The sequence below is a fragment of the Loxodonta africana genome, chromosome 18 (genome assembly GCF_030014295.1).
Source record: "Loxodonta africana isolate mLoxAfr1 chromosome 18, mLoxAfr1.hap2, whole genome shotgun sequence".
Lineage (NCBI taxonomy): Eukaryota > Metazoa > Chordata > Mammalia > Proboscidea > Elephantidae > Loxodonta > Loxodonta africana.
In genome coordinates, this window is record NC_087359.1 from 74,971,155 (window position 1) to 74,987,287 (window position 16,133).

A 16,133-nucleotide genomic window follows, 5' to 3' on the forward strand; every position below is an offset into this window, starting at 1 on the left:
AGTGGCATAGCTTCATAGCATCAGAGCAACGTGCAAGCCACCACAGTACAACAAACTGACAGATGAGTGGTGGCTTTATTAGATACCATATGATAAATCCCAAAGGAGTAACTTTGAAAATAAGACTCTAGATCAGTGGCTCTCAACTGGGGATGATTTTGTTCCCCTGGAGATGTTTTTGGCTGTTGCGAATGGGATGGGGAGACACTAACACATAGTAGGTAGAAACCAGGGATGCTGCTAAACTTCCTACAATGCACAGGCTAGCCCCCTCCCCACAATAAAGAATTATTCAGCTCCAAAAGTCAATAGTCCCAAGGCAGAGAAACCCTACTGTAGGGGGTCACACAGGCAGATCCATGTGGACTCTAGTGGCCACAGAGAGCTTAATGCTGAGAAAATGATGACCGTTTGTCGTCTTCAGCTGAGATCGTTTAGCTGAAAATGTATTGGCCACACTGAGCTGAAAGCAGGCACCCACTGCTGCCTTGGTGACATGTTCCCCAGGAATGCACTGCAAAACAGAGCTGGAAACCAAGCTGACAGCATATTGATGGCAGCATACTGGTGCCTTTTGAGAAAATTGCAGTTAAATAGAACATCAGATCCACCGGGAATCCAAGTCAACAAAAGGACTTGGAGGATCCGCCTCTTCATTTTGGCAGGACTTCGTTCTGTCTTTAACTCACTGAAACAATTTCATTAGCACTCATTGTAAGCAATATTGAATACTTGATTACTAAAGAAAAAAGCATGTCTGAATTACCAAGTAGGCCACAGTCCAGGTGATATAACTGTAGTAACTGCGTCCTCAGTGTAAGACAGGATAGAAGATGGACCACTCCTCCATACACTCCAAGTAGCACATAGTGGGTGCTTTGTAAATGTTTGTAGGTTATAGATTGTAGGAGTTCCTGGGTGGTGCAAATGGCTAACGAGCTTGGCTGCGAATCAGAAGGTTGGAAGTTCGAGTCTGCCCAGAGGTGCGTCGGAAGAAATGCCTGGTGATCTACTTCTGAAAAATCAGCCAGTGAAAGCCCTACAGAGCTCAGTTCTACTCTGACAAACACGGGGCTGCCATGAGTCAGAGCTTACACTGTGGTAACTGGTAGGTGACAGAAGGGAAAGGAGGGAGAAGAAAGGAATGGGAGATAAAAAGAGAGAGGGGTAAGTACCTACGGCATAATGTGGGGTGGGGAGGGGACAGCTACAGCTACAACCCAGCAGAGAAGAGCTACGAACACGCCACCTTCCAACTTCCAGCAGTGTGGCACCAGGGGTGCTATGGCAGTGAACGCCAGCACACACGTCAGCCCAGAGAGACTCGAGCGGAGAGGTGCCTCTCTCGGGGCAGGATAAGAGTCGTGTGGATGAAAATTTTTAATTTGAATTTATGTTGATTACTTATTTATTTTAAATCCCCTGTTGGGCATTTAAATTATTTTCTGGTTTTATCAGTTGGTATTTCATTGATTCTATGAAGCACTTTTATTTTTTTTTAACGTCTTAACAAAACCAAAGCCGTTGTCATTGAGTGGATCCCAACTCCTGATGACCCCTGCGTGCCAGAGCAGAACTGCACCCACGGGGTTTTAGTGCAGCTTTTTGGGAAGTAGATCACCAGGCCTTTATTCTGAGGTGCTTCTGGGTATACTCGAACCTCCAACCTTTTGGTTGGCAGCTGAGTGTGTTAACTCTTTGCATCACCCAGGGCCTCCTATTATATCTTAACATCTCTGAAATTGAGTTATGTTTTATAATCTATAGTTTATATATACATATATTTATATTTTTAATCTATGCTTTAATAAGTCACTTTTTTTTTTCCTTTTTCCTTAGTGGTACATAAAATAATGGTAAATCTTACAATTGATGAAATCTTAAATTGGATAAAATATGGTCTAAATAATGCTACAATAAACATCCTTAGTTATATCATTGCATCCATTCTCGAATGTTTCTTTAGGATAAGTGCCTAGAAATAGAATTGCTGGTTAAGAGGTATTCACATCATGGGGCTTTTCGTGTGTGTTATCACCTTGTTCTTCAGAAGACGGCACCCAGTCATTCTGCCCGCAAGATGTGGTAGTGTTTGTTTCTCCAAATCATCTCCAGCTTGATATACTGAAAAAAAAGTAAAATTCTCAGCGCTTTTTTTTTTTTTTTAATTTGCCCTTATGTGATTACTGGTAAAGCTGAGTTTCTTCGTGAGTTTATTGCCTGTTTATATTTCTTCTATAAATTATTTTTTTATGTCCTCTACTCACTTTCTCCTGGAGGTACCCTCTTTTCCTATATATTTGTTAGGATATTTGTGAACTATTTTTCAGATATTAAGAAATCTGCAGATATTTCCACCCATTTAATTTTGTCTTTTTATAGGGTTTATGATTGTTACGGAAACCCTGGTGGTGTAGTGGTTAAGTGCTACAGCTGCTAACCGAGAGGTCGGCAGTTCAAATCCAGCAGGCACTCCTTGGAAACTCTATGGGGAAGTTTTACTCTGTCCTGTAGGGTTGCTACGAGTCAAAATTGACTCGACGGCAGTGGGTTAGTGGGTTATGATTGTTACACATATAAATTTTATCTTTTCTTTCATATACATTTTTGCTATCTTGCTCTTTGTGGTTTTATGCTTGGAAAGGTCTTTTCCACCTCAATATCATATAAATAGCCATGCATATTTTCTTTTAATTTTTTTTGTTTTCACTTTTTACGTTTAAATGTTGAATATCCATCTTGTGTTTATTTCAAAGTAAATTAGGGGACTAAGTTCATTTCCCCCCAAATGGTTAAGACTTGTCTTAACCCTGACAAGGGAAGAACTAGCTCAATGCCATTGGACAGACAGCTAGGAATTCCAGTGGTCAGACTCCAGTTCCTTTCTTTTTGTCGTATTTGCCTAAGCCAGGTGCTTTTTAGAAGAAAGAGACATTGAAAGAGGGGTCAGAAAATGTTTGCTCTTCTATAGGCCACATGCTAAGCATAATATCATGAAAAACTCTTCTTGTGAGGTGTCTTTATGTGGTGGGGTGGGAGGAAGGGAAGATTCTATGGCTTTGTATCTGTCTTGTCACCTGTATCTATACGCATCAGTACTCATCGGTTAAAAAAAAACATTGCCGTCGAGTCGATTCCGACTCTAGTGACTCTATAGCTTCGGTATACACACAACAGTAAAGAAGCAGGGGATAAAGAAGAGGATGCCGAGAAACCACATCAGAGGCCTCTGTTGTTTCATTGGACTGTGTCTTCTTGGTTTCTCATTTCTGCAGTTGCCACCAAACTCAGGGCCCCACACTAGCTCAGTGAGGTCTGGGTAACCTTCTAGTCCGTGAAAACACAAAGAAATGCCCGCCCAAGGGAACAGACATTGTGGAATACTTCAAATAATTGTAGTTGACAACTAAACATGGAAGATGGGTGTTGTCTTGCAATCTTGTCAGTGTATCTTTATGGCTCTGTGTGACCTCCTTTGGAAATAATACCAGAAGTCTAAATTTGAGGCATCTGGTGAATGTGGTGGCCCAGGCCAGATGACCCTCCTCCCTTCAGACCACAGCCCTCAGTAGGAACTGCCTGGGTCAGCCTGAGGCCATCGTTCCATCAGCCACGTGCCAGAAGTCGAGAAGGCAGAGCCTTCCTCCACTGCCACAGCTGTCTGCATTCTCTGGGGTTCCTCTTCTTGCTCTTTGTTGTGATTTACAGACATGGTAAAACTTGCTGCTTTCTGAGTCATCTTCCCCCCGCCTGGAATACCATTTTTCCTTCTCTGAGCTTAGATTTAAGGGACTTTCAGGAGCAGAGGTTAAGAAGGGACCCAGAAGGGCTTTGGGGCCCCTTGGGCTTTTCTGGTCATTGACCAATATTGCAGATTTTCACTGTCACTGAACTACAGCAACTTGCATTGATTCTTTTCTCCAGCTGATTTCAGTGCTGAAAGAAATGAGTTATCTGGAGCCCAGGCGGATGAAGCACATCCCTGAGACAGCAGCAGCCATGTTCTCCTCCAAAGACTTCTATCGGCAACTCGTGGCTAATTTGGAGTTGATGGCAAGTTGGTACAACAAGGTTATGAGAACCCTGCTAGAGGTAGAATTTCCATTAGTGGAGGATGAGCTGCAAGATATCGATGGGCGCCTGAGAGCTGCAGAGGAGACGCTGAACTGGAAAACGGAAGGTAACGGCACCCTGCTTGGGTTCTGGGAGAAATACTGTGGTAAGGGATTAATAAAGTTGATAAAATTAAAAAGAAAAACAGTTGCTGTGGAGTTGATTCCAGCTCATGCTGACCCCGTGTGTGTCAAAGTAGAACTGTGCTCCATAGTAAATGCCTTCTAAAGCCCACAAGTATAGTATCCCTGTCTTTCACAGCGACTAGACTGTTAGCTATGCCACTGTAAGCTAGTTAAATTAATTACCTTTCTTTTCGGGAGCAGGCATTTGGGATTATGTCATTCAGGTCACCAATAGTATTCATGATCTTGAACAAAGAATTCAGAAAACTAAAGACAATGTAGAAGAGATTCAAAGCATCATGAAAACGTGGGTGTCTCCAATATTGAAGAGAAAAGATGGGAAAAAAGAATGTCTTCTCTCTCTGGATGATCAGCATGATCGAATGGAAAAATACTACAATCTCATCAAAGAATCAGGCCTTAAGATTCATGCCCTTGTCCAGGTAATAACCTTTTCTCAGAAACACATACCACGAATATAGGGAAAGCATCAAGAAGTGTGTTTGGGCACAAACAGTGTTTTGGAAATGAGAAGAATCAATAAGCGCTGTGTCTTCTGCACTCAGGGACAGACCCACATACTGGTAGAAAAAGAACTAAAGGTAATAGATTGTTGTTGTTGTTGGGTCCCACCAAGTCAATTCCTACTCATAGCAACCCCATGTGACAAAGTAGAACTGCCACATAGGGTTTTCTTGGCTGTAATCTATGGAAGCAGATCTTCAGGTCTTTCTCTCACAAAACCTACTGGGTGGGTTCAAACCACCAACCTTTCAGTTAGCAGCCCAGCACTTAACACATACACCACTAGAGCTCCTAAAGACGACAGAGTGAAAAGTCATGTTCTGGCATCAGTATGTCAAAATTAATACTCTTAATGGTGACACCTCTTAGTTGTCATATGACTTCAGTCCCACACCAAACCCTAAGTGGATGGAAGGGAATGCCCAGGACAGAGTCCTAAGTTATCCACTGAACAATTTACCCCCACCCCAACTCCCCCACACAACCTAGTGTGGTCCCCTAGCATCGTTCTCATAATTGAGCACTACAGAGCTTGAAGAAATGAAAGGTTACTGTGACATCCCTAGCTGCCCTGGGTAAGGAGAAGAACAAATGCAGAGTGCTGCACTTCAAGCACTAAGGCTCTTCCCTGCATTGTGGGCAGGTCAGACTCATGTCCCATTATCCAAGGCTAAAGTTTCATTGTGAGTAAAGAAAAAGGCCATTCATGGCCACCAGCCCTAACCCTACTGAAGTAGCCATAGGGCAGCATCTGAGAGGTTAATCTCATACACAAAGTAAGTAATGAATCACAATTGTTATCTATAGTTTGAAGTTCAATAAAAATGTTGAGCCTTAAGCACTAACGATGATCAGAAGTTAAATAAGGAGGATGATTACTGAAATCATGGCTTTGAAAGATAAAGAGCTGGGGAAGACTTCATTTAAGTTTAACCCCTCTACTCCCAAATCCAGTATTCAGTAATCCACATGTAAAGCCTAGACACCCATCCATCCATCCATCCATCCATCCATCCATCCATCCATCCATCCATCCATCCATCCATCCATCCATCCTCCATCCATCCTTCATCCATCCATCCATCCATCCATCCATCCATCCTTCATTCATCCATCCATCATCCATCCATCCATCCATCCATCCATCCATCCATCCATCCATCCATCCATCCATCCATCCATTATCCATCAGCTGTGTTTCCAAAACTGTCCTAGACACTATAGTGAATACCAAGAAAATGCAAGATACGTTGTTGTGTGTTGTTGAGTTGATTTTGACTCCTGCTTTTAAGTAAAAGAAAATCAAGAGGCAAGAAACTTCTTAAGATTTTAAAAGTTGAAAAATTATCTATCCATCTATCCACCCATCTTTCTATCTAATGACAAATTCTGAAAACTGTGCACTTGAAAGTTGTAATGAGAGAAAATTGAGAGAATTAAATTGCCTACTCAGTGAGAAAAGCACAGTGACTTGGAAAAAATATATATGTTGTAATATTTTAATTGTCCAGTCGTCAGTCATGAAATAACCAAAAATAGCCTCAAGCCAAAATAATTACCATTAATGTTGCTCTAAAAGTTCAGACACTTTAGTAATAATTCCAATCACAATACAATAATAGTAACTCACGTTTATTTAGTGTCTACGATTTGCCAAGCACTGTTCTAAGTACTATGTATGTATTAGTTCATTCAATCCTGATAAAAATCATAGGCACTGTCATTCCCATTTTATTGATGAAGAAACCAAGGCACAGGAGGGTGAAATTAATTGCCTAAGTTCCACAACTTGGTTTTTTAAGCAGAATATACTCAATAATTTTCCATGTCACTAGATATCCTTCTATAATATCATGCGTGACATTTAATTGTATAGATACACCATGCTTTGACTAACTCATCCCATTATTGGATATTTAGGTAAAGCAGTTATCCATTTATTAAAAGTATAGTATAATATACAGACAGTACAATGTACAGATATTAAGTGTACAGTATATATATACAAATATATACTCATATAACTGCCACGATGATTAAAACATAGAACATCACCATCACCCTGGAAAGCTACCTTGTGAAACTTTCTAACCGAGTCACCCCATCCTGCCACCAATCCTAGACAAACACTGATTGGATTTTTGTCACTGTAGGGTAGATTTGTCTTTACTAGAGTTTCATATAAATGGAATTATGTAGTAGACATAATTCTCTTTTGTGTCTACCTTTTTTTTTTTTGACTTACTATAACATTTTTGAGATTCATCCATATTGTTACGTTTACCACGAGTTTATTTCTTTTCATCGCTGAGTACTGTTCCTTTGTATGACTATACCATAATTTGTTCATCCATTCCCCTGTTGATGATCTTTTTAGTCATTTCTCATTTTTTACTATTATAAATAAAGGTGTTATGTACATTTTGTACAAGTCTTTCCATGGACACATGTTTTTATTTCTCTTGAGAATTTGTGGGTCATAGATATACATATGTTTAGCTTTGTAAGTAATTGCCCAGCAATGTTCCAAAATGGTTGTATAATTTTACACTCCCACTAGCAGTGTAATAAAGTTCAGGTGCTCCGTCTTTTCATTGTATTTTTTTGTTGTCAGTCTTTTTAGTTTCAACCATTTTAGTAGAGTGTGGTGGTATTTCACTGAGGTTTTAATTTATATATATCTGATGATTTATAAAAGGTATTGTTTTGTTATAAAAGTGCAATTGATTTTTACATATTAGTATTATAGCCTGTGACCTTACTAAAGTTATTAATTTAATAGTTGTTTTATAAATTTCTTATGATTATCTATGTAAACAATCATCTCATTTGCAAATAGAGACAGTTTTACTTCTTCCTTCCCAATCTTTATGTTTTCCACTTCTTTTTCTTGCCTTATTACTCTGGCTAGGACCTCTAATACAGTGTTGACTAGAAGTTGTAAGAGTGCACATTCATGCCTCAATTCCAATTGTAGAGGGAAACCTTTAGTAATTTGCTATTATGTATAATGTTAGCTGTAAGTTTTTTGGATGCTCTTTATAAGGTTGAGGAAATTTCCTTCAATTTCTAGCTGGATGGGAGTTTTTATTATGAATGGCTGTTGAATTTTACAATTTTTTTTTCCATCAGCCCAATGTTCATTACTGTGTCTTGATTAGGATCAGAAACCCAAGCTATTTATTCTCACTAAACAGAAAATTCAAACAAATGTGTTTCTTAGATGACCCTAGATTTGAAATAGTAAGTAAAGGTGGAAGGTATAGATAGCTGTATTGATAGCTTGACAATAGGAAGAAAGAGAAAAACTATACCAAGCAGTCATAAAAACTAAAAGTTATTTAACATAGAGGCAATATAGACATGTACATTTCAATGACACCTAAAAGCACCTCTGCATTGTCACTGTGCTGTGATTTGCACGATGATGAACTTTAAGTCATTAAGAAAAATCTTAAATCTACTTAGGAAGGAAAGGAATAGATACACATTTTGTCCCTAAAGGCAGGGTCATGGTATTGCTTCAATCTAGGGGCCACTATTTACAACATGTGGTGCTCCTGAAGGAGTAAATATGAGTTAACTAGAAAAGTTACTTCTGCAAGTTATTCCTTTTTTCTGAAGATACTAGATAAAGGGAAAGTTACTGTTAAAAAGTCTTAATAATGAAAATGATTAGGAGTAAATGGGATGTCTAAATTTGCCAAAGCTGAGCATTTAGGCTCCCTCTTTTTGAAGCTCAAATCCTGTTACCATGGTGATCCCCCACCAGGTCAGGGACTGTATCCTATAAAAGAGGAGAGAAAAGAGAAGACAAAGAAAACACGTATTTGTTTGAGTATGTGTTTTCTAAATCACACTCGGTGTGATAAAGCCTTTTAGTTAATACTAAATGCCAACAACAAAACACACCAGCTGACCACTGAGGGTTACCAGGAAATGCTTTACTTCTTTAAATCCCAAGTTTATTAGAAAGCTTGAGTCATGCCATATTGTTACCCTTAGTCTTGTTTCTGCTACCCACCCAAACTTCTTCACTGCTGCGGCTTCCTGCACAGCACGTCAGTCAGCATTGATGAAGCACACACTATGTCCATCAACACTCCTCCTGAGAAGTAGACTGACCCCAAAATCCTTCCTCAAGCACAGAATGGGGCACCCTGTTCCCTGCATGGACTATCTCTGATTTCTTTCAATCAGTAGCTAGGACCTCTAGTACAATGTATATTAAACGGGGTGGGTTCGATATGTATGTAGTGGCAAATTCTATACCAGAATGCTTTTTTCTGTTTGTGTTGTGTTCATTCCCATTAGTGATGACTAGACCAATTCTTTCTTATTGTTAAACATGGGTTACATCCTTACTTCTTTCTTTTGTAGGAAAACCTGGGTCTGTTTTCAGCAGACCCAACCTCCCATATCTGGAAGACCTATGTTAACTACATTGATGATATGTTGCTAGATGGATTCTTTCTTGCTATTGAGTGCTCCCTCAAGTATCTCCTGGAAAATACTGGTATGTACTACCTTGTGAATGTGGGTTATTATCAGAAAGATAACAGTAGCAGTGTCTGTTGACCGAAATTGAAGTGCAATTGAGTGCCCGGTGACTTTCCCCAAAGCATTGTACAGAAAGGGACTTTTTGTGGATGATACACAGTAAAATAGTGAAGGTATTGCTTTTTTAAATTGCTCAAGGAGAAAAGACTTGTGACTTAAAAAAAAAAAAAAAGGCGATAAACCAGGCTGTAAGATAACGAAGCCCATAGCAAATGCAAAAAAAAGAAAAAGGCTAATTCAGTCTAAATCAAGCTTCAGTAAGGAGGAATGACTGAGGTGGAGCTGCAGGAAGCAGTTAGTAATGGAAGCTTCCTCTAGACTCATGGCATTGGGGGTAGGGGTATTGTGTGCCTTCAAGCTTCCTGTACTTTAGCTCTGTAGCCTTCTGAGAACACAGAGAGGTTGTGGTAGCAAGGCTAAGTAGAAGAAACCAAAGTTTTTTGTGTGAAAAAGAGTGAGACAAGCAGCAGAGGAGGAGGTTGGTCTCAGAAGGAAAAGGAATGTCAGGAAGGGATGGGCATTCTTTGAAGCTGTTAAATGATAATTTTAAAAAACCAAAAAACCAGCCCAGTGCCGTCGGGTGGATTCCGACTCACAGCGACCCTATAGGACAGAGTAGAACTGCCCCACAGAGTTTCCAAGAAGCGCCTGGCAGATTTGAAGTGCCAAACCCTTTGGTTAGCAGCCATAGCACTTAACCACTACGCCACCAGGGTTTCCAAAATGATAATTAAGGGCCTTGAATTCATGGTGCACAGAGTGAAAAATTATGTTGTGGTTGGATGCTGCCAAGTCAGCACCCAATGCATGGTGACCCCCTGCGCAGTGGAATTATGTGGAATAATGGAAGAGTTACCCCACTGTGATCCAGAGGGTTTCATCGGCTGATTTTTTGGAAGTAGGTCACCATGTCTTTCTTCCTAATCCATCTTAGTCTAGAAACTCTGCTGAAACATGTTCAACATCAGAGCACCACATAAGCCTCCGCTGACAGAGGGGTGTTGGCTGTGCTCGAGGGCCATTGGCCAGGTTCCCTGCCTGGAAGGAGAGAATTCTACCACTGAACCACTGCTGCCCCCCGCCCCCCGCCCTGTTCCCCCCCTCATACTCCAAAGATATACTAAGGGCTAAACTTGGCTAATGAGTGATGCGATGGAAAGGGCAGAAGAGTTCAGGACTCAAAGATGAATTAAATGTTCACATTCTGATAAATTTCGAAGAGCTTAACAAGGGCCATGTTGAAGGATTAGTCAAAATGGAAAGGCAGAGGTGAATATTTTAAAAGCAGAGGCTGAAGGTGAGGTGAGAATTTAAGACATCAAGTTTAACCCAAGGAAATAAATCAGACAGTCAAAATAGGTAGGCAAAAATCAGTGTCCAGGTATCTAGTCCATATAAAAGGGCACTGCAGAAGCCTAGGCTGGTTAATGTAGACGGACAAGGCCCAGGGGCTGGTGTGACTGGATAGGTGGAGCGGCCAAGGAGAGAAGTGAGGTCTTTCCTTGCAGGCTGCAAGAATGCTCCAAATCAAAAGGATCTGCCAGCAGGAACTAGGCTCTCCAGTATAGTCAGCAAGTTGAAGGATCATCTTCTAGGGCTTGGGGGAAGTCATGAGTGGGGCATAGAACACAGGCACTAAAACCGAAGCAGGTTCCTAGGAAATATCCATAGTGCTTAGCAGAGGGAATGGACCAACCTCTTCCGACGTTAGAGATCCCAGGGCCTCATCACTCAGCCCTTCTCTAGAAGATCTAGGAAGACGCTTCATCACACCTGGGTGCAGGCCATGCATAGCCCTTAAATGTAGTGGCTCCACCCCTGGCAGCGGCTCTCAGGCTCTGCTGACCTGGGCTGCCTGGTGTACCTCTTCTCCTGCTCTTGTGGAGAGACTGAGAGCAGGGGGTTGGAGATGGGGCTGGTGGTATTTCTGCAGTATTGCCCAAGTTCCTTTCTTTCCCTGGAAATGTGAGTGCGTTTTTCTCACAGTGAGGTGGTGTTTCAAAATCTCCTTTGAGTGGACAAGAGCTGGGATTAGCAGCTGGCTGAGTTAAGGAGCAATAGATAAAATGAAAAAGGCACTGGTTATTGGAGGGAGGGTGCAGGAGCCTAAAGTGAGTAGCTCCTGAGAAGATGAAAGTCACTGTGACACTTTGCCATAGCCCAGCTGGAGAGCTTTATCTTTCTGTACTCACCTTACTGTCCATGCCTCCGGTCTTTGGTCACACCACAGCTTAACCTGACCTCTCTGTCATCTATTAGAGTCCAAACCCTGCTTAGGTTAGATGCTACCCACTCAACCCACAATACTCTTCCCCCTTAACTCCTAACGTGACTCACTTACACCACAGTTTTGGGACCAGGACAATCTGCTTGTATGGTAATTACAGTAATGTTGCATCCAACATAAGGGTTAGGTTCTCATGTCAGCACATGGGGCAAAAATTTCTCAAGAGTTAAACTACTTTTGAAAATCCTTTAAGTCCTATAAACTACATGCAACCCTATCTGTGAATTTATAAACATGTTATATATATAGTAGTGCAGCGTATATCATGGGTACATATGCAAACATAATTTTACAGTTCTGTTGTTTTTACAAGTGGTGTGTGTTATTAGTAAATTTGCTTTCCCTTAATTTAAATAGGCATTGGTGGTTCAGTGGTAGAATTCTCACCTTCTGTGCAGGAGACCCGAGTTCAGTCCCTGGCCAGGCCACCTCAAGCACCCATCTGTCTGTCAGTGGAGGCATGTGTGTTGCTAAGATGCTGAACAGATTTCAGCGGAGCGTCCAGATTAAGATGGACTAAGAAGAAACGTCTGACAATCTGTTTCTGAGTGCCGGTCAATGAAAACCCTGTGGATCAAACATTTCGAGCAACAACCGGTCACGGGGATGGCCTAGGACCCTGCACCGTTTCATTCTTTTGTGCATGGTTGGGAGCTGACTTTATGGCAGCTAACAGCAACAAATTAAATATAGTTTTCATGGGACTCTACTGAGTCCAATAATACAAGTCTGTCATCCTACATTTTTTTAATTTGGGTAAAAGGCTAAGCTTTGGTAATAAAAACTCCATCAGTAATGTAGATTAAAGGACAAGTAACAGTCCAAGGTGAATGCTCCAGTTTGCTGGGCAGGTTCCTTCCATCCAGTGCCTCCACTTTTCCCTAGCGCCTTGTCCTCACTTTTGTGGTTGAGCTGGGTCACTGCCACATCCAGGCTCTCATCTGTGGGACAGAAAGCATACAGGAAAATCACCTGCTGTCTCAAGAGCCAGCCCAGAGTGGCACACATCATTCTTGCCACATTCCACTGGTGGGAGCATCACATTTCCACACCTAACTGCCAGCGAAATCAGAAACCAGTTGTTGCGGAGTTGACTCCAACTCATGGCGACCCGCATGTGTCCGAGTAGAACTGTTCTCCTCAGAGTTTTCAGTGGCTAATTTTTTGGAAGTAAGATAGCCAGGCCTCCCTTCCAAGGTGACTCTGGGTGGACTCGAACTTCAAACCTGTTGATAGCACCCAAATGTGTTAACTGTTGGCACCTTAACTGCAAGTAGGGCTGGAAAATTTAGTCACGTGTCCACTTATAACTGCATTTCTAGGGAAGAAAGGACGGATTGCATTGAACAGTCTCTGCCATCCAATATCCAGCAAGAATAGTCTCCTAAATATTTCTACAATCAAATAAAAGGCCATGTGAAAAGAAGTGGTTGTGGTAGAAGAGTAGGCGCTTATCTTGTACTGGGAACATCTTGTTCTGTGTATTTTGATTTAAATTTCACAAAGCAAGTGTGTCTAGCAAGTGATCAGAGATTCATTAATTATTTACATTGCTTTCAAAATTTTAATCACTACTGTACTAGAGAATTAAAATAAATTCTATTTTTATAGAAATAGAGCAGAACTGGAAGGATTGTAACTTCTATTTGTTTTTCACGCCTAACCAACCATTGAGAAGCGCTGGTGGCACAGTGGTTAAGCATTTGGCTGCTAACCGAAAGGTGGTGGTTTGAGCACCAGTCCCTCTGCAACAGAAAGATGTGAAGTCTGCTTCCATAGAGATTACAGCCTTGGGAACTCTCTGAGGCAATTCTACTGTTTCCTATAGTATTGCTATAAGTTGGAATCAACTCGACCATAAATGGGTTTAGTTTTTTTAAGCATTTATTGGCATGCATATAGGAAGCCTGGTGGCGCAGTGGTTAAAGTGCTTGGCTGCTAACCTAAAGGTCTGTGGTTGGAACCCACCAGCCGTGCTGTGTGAGAAAGATGTGGAAACGCAATGGGGCAGTTCTACTCTGTCCTATAGGGTCCCTGTAAGTCAGAACAAACTTGTAGGTGATGGGTGTGGGTTTTTTTGTTTTGTTTTTTGGTTTTATTGACAAGCATACCCCCATTCACCTAGTGGCTGCCAGTGGAATTGCATGGTTTGTACATAGGAAGGAATCAGCTGCTTCTAAGAAACTGGCTTTCAAAATCAACCTCTTCTCAATGAGATGTTGCCCTGTCCCCAGGTGGCATTTGGGAATGTGGAAGCAGGCTGGCTTGGGTTGCTCAATCTTTGGGCCATACTGCACGGGGACAGGGAGAATAAATCTTCTGCAATGCCCAGGACAGCCCTGCACAAACACTGGTCTGCCCAAAATGTTGGCGGCTCCACTATTGAGAAACACTGCAAGACAGTCCCCCTCACCTTTTCTGGGGTGTCAGAAAATTTTGTATCTCCATTTTCCCATACCCAAACAGCTTATCTAAAGGAAAGAAATGCTCTGGGTGCTTTTAAAACTGTATTGCACTTTGCTTCTTCTGTCTTTTTGCCTATTCTTTCTGTTGTTTGTTTTTTAACTTGTTTTTCAGAAAATAAGTCTGGAATCACCCCAATATTTGAAGCACAACTGAACTTAGCTATTCCAGAATTAGTTTTCTACCCCTCCTTGGAGTCAGGAGTGAAAGGAGGCTTTTATGACATTGTCGAGGGTCTTCTCATGAGCATTTTTGGGATATCATCTCTGGTGCCACGGCTCTCCCCACAAAACCACCCTCCTCACTATCAGGTATAGAATCTGCAGCCATTCTGCCCACCTGGGAAGCCTGGAACTTGATGGCAGGCACAGGTGTAACCCTGCCTGTTGTTCTCTTGCCCCACCAGGTTGACATGGAGGCCAGGGCTGAGCTGGCAAGCATGAGGAGTGTGCTCAGGGAGAGGGTCCGGAACATGATGGCCCTCTGCTGCAGCTATCGGAACACCTTCAGCCAGTACTCCTACCTCTACGTGGAGGACCGGAAGGAGATCCTGGGTCAGTTTCTGTTGTATGGGCATGTCCTCACACCTGATGAGATTGAAGCCCACATCGAAGATGGCATCCCAGAGAACCCTCCCCTCCTCCATCAGTTCCAAGTCCAGATTGACTCCTATGAAAAACTCTATGAAGAGGTGTGCAAGCTAGAACCCATCAAGGTGTTTGACTGCTGGATGAAGATTGATGTGCGGCCCTTTAAAGCCTCGCTGCTGAATATAATTAAGAGGTGGAGCCTCATGTTTAAACAGCACCTTGTTGACTCTGTCACTAACAGGTAATACAATTGTTATAGCCCCATAATAGCATCCCAGACTGCCACAAGGACCCTGCTTTTAATCTTCTTCATATTCCTGCTGTGGGTTAGTTCGTTAAATTTAAAAAATTAACACACCTGGTTAGTTTCTAAGCTTTTCGACACCACTGGTAACTCTCATCCTGCCCTTTCCTTGTTCTCCAGATGAGGCCTCTTTGTGTTTCATTGTCCACTTAGTGCCCAGTGTGTGAAAGGCACTGAGTATGTGGCAAATAATGTTAGATACAATACTAGCAGATTAATCCTCCTTCACAACTCTGTGAAATCTCCTTCAGCCTTGGAAGCAGAAGGGCTCTAATGCACCTCTTAGATTATTTTATTTCTACCACTAACTCCTTGTCTCAGATTATCCAGCTGTGCAACGTGGTAACCACTAAATCCCTACCCTCCAGAGCACCCATTGGTGCCATTCCAGCCATTCTAGTGACAGGCTAGATCTGAAATCCTGTCTATTCTGGAGTGGACCTAGACTATTCAGCCCAGCACTGGGCTCTTTAGTCCAGAGGATCATTGGGAATAATCAAGGTGCTCAACAGTCCCCCAGTCACCTCCCAGCAGGTCAGCCACCATGACTGTGACTAGCCCAGAATCCTATGGGGGAGTCATTGTCCTTCCATTCATTTATGACCCTTTGTTGTGTCCGCTGATGCCGCAGCGTGGCCTCCCTAAACCACCCACCCCCAATTTGGATGCTGACCTGCTTTAATACTGTAGGCACACTGCTCAGTGCTCTGGGGCAGTGAGCAACACCGGAATGGCTAAATCGAGGATTTATCTCCATACACATAAACTCCTAGAGACTCCAAAGGTGAGTGTCTTAGTTATCTAGTGCTGCTATAACAGAAATACCACAAGTGGATGGCTTTAACAAAGAGAAATGTATTTTCTCCCAGTCTAGTAGGCTAGAAGTCCAAAGTCAGGGCATCAGCTCCAGGGGAAGGCTTGCTGTCTCTGTTGGCTCTGGAAGAAGGTCCTTATCATCTTCCCCTGGACTAGGAGCTTATGCTTTCAGGAACCCCGGGTCCAAAGGACATGCTTTGCTCCTGGCACTACTTTCTTGGTGGTATGAGGTCCCCCTGTCTCTCTGCTCACTTCTCTTTTTTATATTCCAAAAGAGATTGGCTCAAGACACAATATAATCTTGTAGATTGAGTCCTGCTTCATTAACATAACTGCTGCCTATTCGCCCT

At 42.1% G+C, this 16,133-nt stretch overlaps 1 protein-coding gene across 1 annotated transcript in view; it reads left to right on the forward strand.

Moving 5' to 3' along the window:
* Positions 1-16,133, forward strand: part of DNAH9 (dynein axonemal heavy chain 9) — a 486,803-nt gene that overhangs the window by 66,160 nt on the left and 404,510 nt on the right. Inside the window, exons 13-17 of the mRNA XM_064271783.1 lie at positions 3,925-4,180; positions 4,440-4,681; positions 9,144-9,279; positions 14,188-14,384; positions 14,480-14,904. Of these exons, the coding sequence (XP_064127853.1) occupies positions 3,925-4,180; positions 4,440-4,681; positions 9,144-9,279; positions 14,188-14,384; positions 14,480-14,904 (1,256 nt within the window). The remainder of the gene's footprint in view (positions 1-3,924; positions 4,181-4,439; positions 4,682-9,143; positions 9,280-14,187; positions 14,385-14,479; positions 14,905-16,133) is intronic.